Genomic DNA, 7,702 nt, shown 5'->3' with positions numbered 1-7,702 from the left:
CTAACTATAACATAGACCGAGACTAGACAAGCTAAATATCTAAGTTCATTATATATTTAGGTCTAGGCCAACTAAATCAAACCAATCATACCAACTAGACATCTAACTTGTCTTTAGTATATCAGTATATAGACCAACATACTTGGCCTCCAGCCCTAGATCCAGACCAACTAGACTTAAGATCGTGGCTGTTGAAAGCCAGTCTGTTTGTGCCATCATACCGATGCTTTGTCACTCATTGTCATGCCAAACATGTGTGGCTTGACAATGGTAGCAGATCTGAGACCAAGCTAGCTCTAATCAAGTCAAAATGCTAACAACATGTCTAGCTAGACAATCGATCTAAAACCAATAGTAATAGTTGAATAAAGCACACACATTTTCTGAATAAAATGTACCTATTCCAGTTTAAAATATAGATCTGGGTGTTAGAAATATAAGTAATACACAAGTAGCCTAATCCGATTCCTCTAAAATAGTAATACATTAAGTTAAATGTCTTTCAACATAACTATAGTTGCTATAATATATAGATATTTTTATGTTGATTGATGCTACTTTTATTTTGAAAAAGCGTTCTACGGGAAGTGAGAGTGAAAATCCAGTAGGATTCACGGATATCATTAGGGATTTTCCTTCAATTATTATTTTTATTTCGAAGCTGCTTTGCCTCAAGAAAAACAAGTGGACATAACTATTTTAACTAGATAACAAAACACAACCCTGGCCATGTCTGAGACATACGGTAGGAAATCTTCACTAGTACAGTAAGGTCGCATTACAATAGATATCCAGAGGCGACGATGGAGCAGGTGTAACGTCATGGCTATGTCTCTATCAAAACAAATAGCCTATGCTAGCTAGCTAACCTTAGCGTTTCCTGTTTACTCGTTGATGGGGGTATAGCTTTAGCTAGATAGCTTGCATCTCTGTCAAATGTCATCATTAGCTAATTGGTTTCTTATCTAGACAATCCTCTATATTTCAGAGAGCGACAGTAGCTAACGTTAATTAACTAACGTTAAATGTCGGCGAAAAAGTAGCTAGCTATACATGAAGCAAAAATAATGCGTTAGTTCAGCTAACGTAAGTTGTAGCAAGCTGATTAAGCCAGGTACTGTGCTGCTGGATGATTGGCATTGCAAATGCGTTGTTTGTGTACACATGTTAACTAGCTAGCCATCCAACTAGCCTAATCAATATGCATGATCTAATGATTACAATGAATATGAAAAATGAATCAAAATGAAGTTTGTTTTCCCTCTTCTAGACTTCCTGTTCAAATTCCTAGTGATTGGGAATGCCGGAACTGGAAAATCATGTCTTCTTCACCAGTTTATTGAGAAGAGATGTAAGTCCTGTCCAATGCCTGGATTGTACTGACATGTTCTTCCTATCTAGCTAGCTTTAACATGTATTTTAGGTACAAGCTACACTTTAAGGTTTAAAGAGCTTTGATTCAATAAATATGTTGTGATCAAATGACGTGTTGTGCTATTATTAACATGAAACAATTTAATTTAAATCACAGTCAAAGACGATTCGAATCACACCATTGGAGTGGAGTTTGGCTCAAAGATAATCAATGTGGGGAACAAATATGTCAAACTCCAAATCTGGGACACTGCAGGACAAGAGAGATTCAGGTATGATACAAGACAGCATTTCACATACCTACTCATACTGTGGCAGGGCATCAGACATTTTATTCAAACCAGATTGGACCGTTTCATCTCCAGCTGACCATTAGAGAACTGGTGCCAGATCCTTAGAACAGTAAGGGAATAAATAATGGCCGATATGGCCATTATTTATTTTAGCGCTGCTAAAATGCTGATGTCGGGGAGTTACTAATGTGGAGTGCAGCTAAAATTCTGAAGCACTACTACTGAGCACCATGTAGGATTTTGTTTTGTGACTTGGATGGCACCTGATCATCTTTGGAGGACCGCACTAAATGCTGTTATGTATAGCTAGCGAAATTTGGAGTAGGAGATGGATAATGTCAATTTAATAAATGCAGTTCTGATGTGTAAAATGTCCCAGTTGGTACAATGATGTATTTCAAAGTGATGTTACAATTGCTATTCTCTCCCAGATCTGTGACGCGGAGTTACTACAGAGGCGCTGCAGGAGCGCTGCTTGTGTATGACATCACCAGGTAAGAGGAGAAATAATACATGCTTTATTATGGGTTACCTTCAAGGAGTATACTGTTTTGGAGCTGTCATCCATCTTTGTGAATAAACAACACGTTTCTAAAAAGACATATTGAATTTAGTACACAAGCATGACTCACAAATATTGAATTTAGTACACAAGCATGACTCACAAATATTGAATTTAGTACACAAGCATGACTCACAAATATTGAATTTAGTACATGAGCACGACTCTAGGGGACCTAAACTCAGCAAAAAAATAAACATCCTCTCACTGTCAACTGCGTTTATTTTCAGCAAACTTAACGTGTAAATATTTGTATGAACATAACAAGATTCAACAACTGAGACATAAACTGAACAAGTTCCACAGACATGTGACTAAAATAAATGGAATAATGTGTCCCTGAACAAAGGGGGGGTCAAATCAAAAGTAACAGTCAGTATCTGGTGTGCCACCAGCTGCATTAAGTTCTGCAGTGCATCTCATTTAGGACAGTCTGAGCACTGATGGAGGGATTGTGCGTTCCTGGTGTTGCCATCCTGTACCTGTCCTGCTGGTGTGATATTCGGATGTACCGATCCTGTGCAGGTGTTGTTACACGTTGTCTGCCACTGCGAGGATGATCAGCTGTCCGTCCTGTCTCCCTGTAGCGCTGTCTTAGGCATCTCACAGTACGGACAATGCAATATATTGCCCTGGCCACATCTGCAGTCCTCATGCCTCCCTGCAGCATGCCTAAGGCACGTTCACGCAGATGAGCAGGGACCCTGGGCATCTTTCTTCTGGTGTTTTTCAGTCAGTAGAAAGGCCTCTTTAGTGTCCTAAGTTTTCATAACTGTGATAATTGCCTACCGTCTGTAAGCTGTTAGTGTCTTAACGACCGTTCCACAGGTCATTCATTGTTAATGGTTCAAGCATTGGAAACAGTGTTTAAACCCTTTACAATGAAGATCTGTGAAGTTATTTGGATTTTTACGAATTATCTTTGAAAGATCGGGTCCTGAAAAAGGGACGTTTATTTTTTTGCTGAGTTTAGATATATGACTCATTGTTAGCACATTGGCTCCTGTCATCTTTTTTTGGAAAACACCGCTCTATCCTTTCTAAAGTCAAATTTGATTCATTTAAACAGAACCATCTCATCTGTGTCTTCACTGCTCTCGTCCTCTCAATCTATTTTATCTATCTGACCTCATCGTCCTCAGCCGGGAAACCTACAACGCCCTGACCAACTGGCTGACAGATGCCAGGATGCTGGCCAGCCAAAACATTGTCATCATCCTGTGTGGTAACAAGAAGGACTTGGATGCAGACAGGGAGGTCACCTTCCTGGAGGCGTCTCGCTTTGCTCAGGAAAATGGTGCGTTTTAGTATGAATGATGATCCCTCTTAACACTGATATCCAACGGCTGAATGTATCAAGCGTCTGACTGGGAGTGCTGATTTAGGAGCAGGTCTTCTCTGTCATTTTATTCATTGTGTTTAAGACTACTCTAAAACGCTTGTTACGTATCACCCAAAAAAGTAGCTCCTACCCTCTAGACACTGCTGTAGATCTGAACATCTTGGAATTCCACAGACACCAAGGTGAAGCGATTACCATAATTTGAGTGTTTTCCATGCCCCACTAGAGGTCACTGTAGGACATCACTGTGTGAACTAGTGCACACAGAACTTTTGCAGTTTCATGTCCTCCACAGCTAAATGCTGATTTAGGGCTCTATTCAATTCGTATTACAGAAGTTCAGTGTTGCAGCGTGATTGAAATTTAAAGGCATTATCAGTGACTGTATTCATGGTAAATACTGCTTATGTCCGCTCCAGGTAGAGTCACTTTAACTCTGCCTGCATGTACATATTACCTCGACAAACCGGTGCCCCCGCACATTGGCTCTATACCCGTATCCCCTGTATATAGCCTCGCTATTGTTGTTTTACTGCTGCTCTTTAATTATTTGTTACTTATATTTTTTATTTTTTTACTCATCTAGTTTTTACTTAACACTTATTTTTCTTAAAACTGCATTTTTGGTTAAGGGCTTGTAAGTAAGCATTTCACTGTATTTGGAGCACATGACAAATAACATTTTATTTTATTTGAATCCATTGTGCATTCTGTATCACTTCAGCTTTACTTATTGAATAGAGCACTGGGTTTCATATCCATCAAGGATAGTCAATGTTAATATTGTGTCCCCCTGTCTTGTCTGTTTCAGAGCTGATGTTTCTGGAGACCAGTGCTCTGACAGGGGAGAACGTGGAGGAGGCCTTTGTGCAGTGTGCTAGGAAAATTCTCAACAAGATAGAGTCGGGTATCTCTCGGCTATCAGTGTCTTCTCACCTTAACCAACAGCAATGAAAGCATAGTTTACCAGCTGAACTGTTTCAGCTCAGGGAATTTATTTCAACCTTTCTTTCTCTCTCTCTCTCTCTCTCTCTCTCTCTCTCTCTCTCTCTCTCTCTCTCTCTCTCTTTGAATCTCTCTCTGTCTCTCTCTTCTCTTCCAGGAGAGTTGGACCCGGAGCGGATGGGATCAGGGATCCAGTACGGAGACGCAGCGCTGCGACAGCTGCGCTCCCCTCGCAGGGGACAGGCCGAGAGCGCCCAGGAATGTGGCTGTTAGTGAACAAGCTCAGTGTGCCCAGATCCAAGGTGAGAGACTGCTGCCTACTGCAAAGGATTCTGGTCTGGGACTTGTCCTGGCGTTATCACACTAGTAACTCAATTAATAGCTCAGTTTAGTGACATCCAAACTGCCGCCTCTCAAAATAGCAGGCACAGATAAAGTTGTAATCGTAGATGTTGCTTTTCACATGTTATATAAGAGGCCATTCAAAAGTCTTCTCCATTTCACAGTTGAGGCTGTTTCATTGCATGGGGCATTTTGAGATGCAAATCCATGAGCTTTAAAGATTTGTCCATAATTCACCAAATGCTGAAAGACTGCTAGTTTGATCTCCATTATTGTTGTCAGTTTCATCTGTTAATTCAAGCTCATCACATGCCCCCTCGGAGACGGGTTCGAGCCCTTAACTACTTCATGAACCCCTCTCTATATCTGTCCGTACATTAAAATGGGGATCAGAACTCAAATAAAATAAAACATCGCCAGAATGCTGATACATGTTCTTCCCAAATGGTTACCCTGAATAGTTTGCAATGTTTTATTTTCTGTTGCTCCAAGGTGATCTCTGAAACTACTTCAGGGCTAAGTGTAAGTCTGTATCCCAAATGTAACTCCCTAAGTCTAGAGCCTCTTTATGGTACTGTGTCTCCTCCTGTGGTAATGGGGGGGAGTTGGATTGAGGCCAGGGGGCTGTTTTTAGGTATCTCACAGAGGGAGGAGCCATCTATCTATTTCGGTCCTCCAGCTCCCAAGTGGCTAATGTGTCGGTGATACAGAACCATAGCCATCCAAACCGACTCCACCTCTTTTGGTAGAGGGGAGGGTAAAGGTCATGAGAATGACGAGCCTCCCTACTAAGAAGCTGTCTGTATGCGGCTCCACACAACTGGGGTCGATACAGTGTTCCCTCTGGGCAGATATATATTTAACCCGAGATTCTCCTGACTCCTGTTGGGTAAAGGGTCTCTGAAGTGCCTTATTTGGGTGTTGTAGTATTTCACAAAAAATGCCAGGCATAAATAGAGGGGTACAATGTCTGCAGACAGGAGTCATCAATTAGCTTGTTAATTACAGAGCGTAGAGTTGAGTAACTGCCAAGTATTGCCAGCCCGCAGTTGTAACTCTGTTAATTGCACATTGACACAGATGTGTATCGGCTAAAGGGGCTAATAAAGGGGCTACAAGATCCCTACTCACCTGTGTGCCTGGGTGTGTATTGGATTCAAAGCTCTCTGTCCTTGTTTCCAGGCAGGTTGGTGAAGACTCAGATGACAGATGTAGGGAACATGATACATCGTGGCGGAGCAACTCTTCCCTGACCTTTTTCTAACTTCCCAACTTCCGGATGTTCCATCAGTGATCCATAGAGAGTCCCGGATTTTTGGCCCCAATCTGGAATGCTGAGCTTGTTCCTGGACCCCTCAGACACAGGCAGAGATGCCCCTGTTCCAATCTCCTCTAAGAGTGGACCAAGCCCTTCAATCATCTAGGCTGTATTCGTAATGCGGAGTGCTGATATTATTTATTTTTCCTCTTAGATCATAATGAATAAGACAACATGGACAAGGGGACCTGATCCTCGAACAGCACACTTAATCAGAAACGCTAAATGATTACGGGCCCTGGAATTTTACTTACACCCCTGTACTGCTGCCCTATCCCTACCCACAGCATCTTGCATTATGTACAGTACTATCTGTATAAAGAATATATCATTTAAGTACCTCAAAGCATGTTTTATGGACTGAATATCACAGTATTTCATTATTAGCTGAAGAATAATCTATCAATTATGACATCACATTTTCCTTTGTCATGTTACGGTGAGAATTATCAATCAGCACTGTCTCACGCCTGCTGGTGTCATCGACCTGTTGTTTGTCATGTTACAGTGAGAATTATCAATCAGCACTGTCTCACGCCTGCTGGTTTCATCGACCTGTTGTTTGTCATGTTACGGTGAGAATTATCAATCAGCACTGTCTCACGCCTGCTGGTGTCATGTTACGGTGAGAATTATCAATCAGCACTGTCTCACGCCTGCTGGTTTCATCGACCTGTTGTTTGTCATGTTACGGTGAGAATTATCAATCAGCACTGTCTCATGCCTGCTGGTTTCATCGACCTGTTGTTTGTCATGTTACGGTGAGAATTATCAATCAGCACTGTCTCACGCCTGCTGGTGTCATCGACCTGTTGTTTGTCATGTTACGGTGAGAATTATCAATCAGCACTGTCTCACGCCTGCTGGTGTCATCGACCTGTTGTTTGTCATGTTACGGTGAGAATTATCAATCAGCACTGTCTCACGCCTGCTGGTGTCATCGACCTGTTGTTTGTCATGTTACGGTGAGAATTATCAATCAGCACTGTCTCACGCCTGCTGGTGTCATCGACCTGTTGTTTGTCATGTTACGGTGAGAATTATCAATCAGCACTGTCTCATGCCTGCCGTTCCATTGACCTGTTTGTCATGTTCTTTGTGTTGATATTATTAGTTGTTTTCCCTAATTGTTATGACTCATGCTTTAAAAAATGTATTCTCAATAATATAGCTACTCTTTTTTTTAAAAATAAAGTATAACAAATTGTGTAAATTGTGACAAGGTGATTCCTCTTACTTTATTACGTGTGTCTGTAATATCCATTTCGAATACTTGGTAACACTAAAAATAAAGTTGATGTTCTACCTGTAATAAAACTGTAATTACTATAGTAAGTCTACCTGTGTAACACTAATTACTATAGTAATATTCTACCTGTATATTAACACTTCCTATAATAATATTCTACCTGTATAATAACACTTCCTATAGTAATATTCTACCTGTATAATAACACTTCCTATAGTAATATTATACCTGTATAATAACACTTCCTATAGTAATATTATACCTGTATAATACCACT

At 40.9% G+C, this 7,702-nt stretch overlaps 1 protein-coding gene across 2 annotated transcripts; it reads left to right on the top strand.

The window, feature by feature from the left end:
* Positions 1–586: 586 nt before the first annotated feature.
* LOC115112849 (ras-related protein Rab-4A-like) lies at positions 587–7,507 on the top strand. Of its 2 annotated transcripts, none has more exons than XM_029639857.2 (8): positions 587–745; positions 1,271–1,351; positions 1,532–1,646; positions 2,099–2,161; positions 3,372–3,526; positions 4,383–4,478; positions 4,677–4,818; positions 6,041–7,507. In XM_029639857.2, the coding sequence occupies exons 1-7, from the start codon at positions 730–732 to the stop codon at positions 4,787–4,789; spliced, it is 639 nt and encodes a 212-aa protein (XP_029495717.1). In that variant the 5' UTR covers positions 587–729; the 3' UTR covers positions 4,790–4,818; positions 6,041–7,507. The 2 variants fall into 2 exon arrangements, with proteins under 2 accessions (XP_029495717.1, XP_029495716.1); XM_029639856.2 differs by having other exon boundaries at positions 4,674–4,818.
* Positions 7,508–7,702: the final 195 nt, after the last annotated feature.

Source organism: Oncorhynchus nerka, linkage group LG28, assembly GCF_034236695.1.
Source record: "Oncorhynchus nerka isolate Pitt River linkage group LG28, Oner_Uvic_2.0, whole genome shotgun sequence".
NCBI lineage: Eukaryota > Metazoa > Chordata > Actinopteri > Salmoniformes > Salmonidae > Oncorhynchus > Oncorhynchus nerka.
The sequence above is the reverse complement of the archived record's forward strand: the minus strand, read 5'-3'. Positions and strand labels throughout refer to the sequence as shown.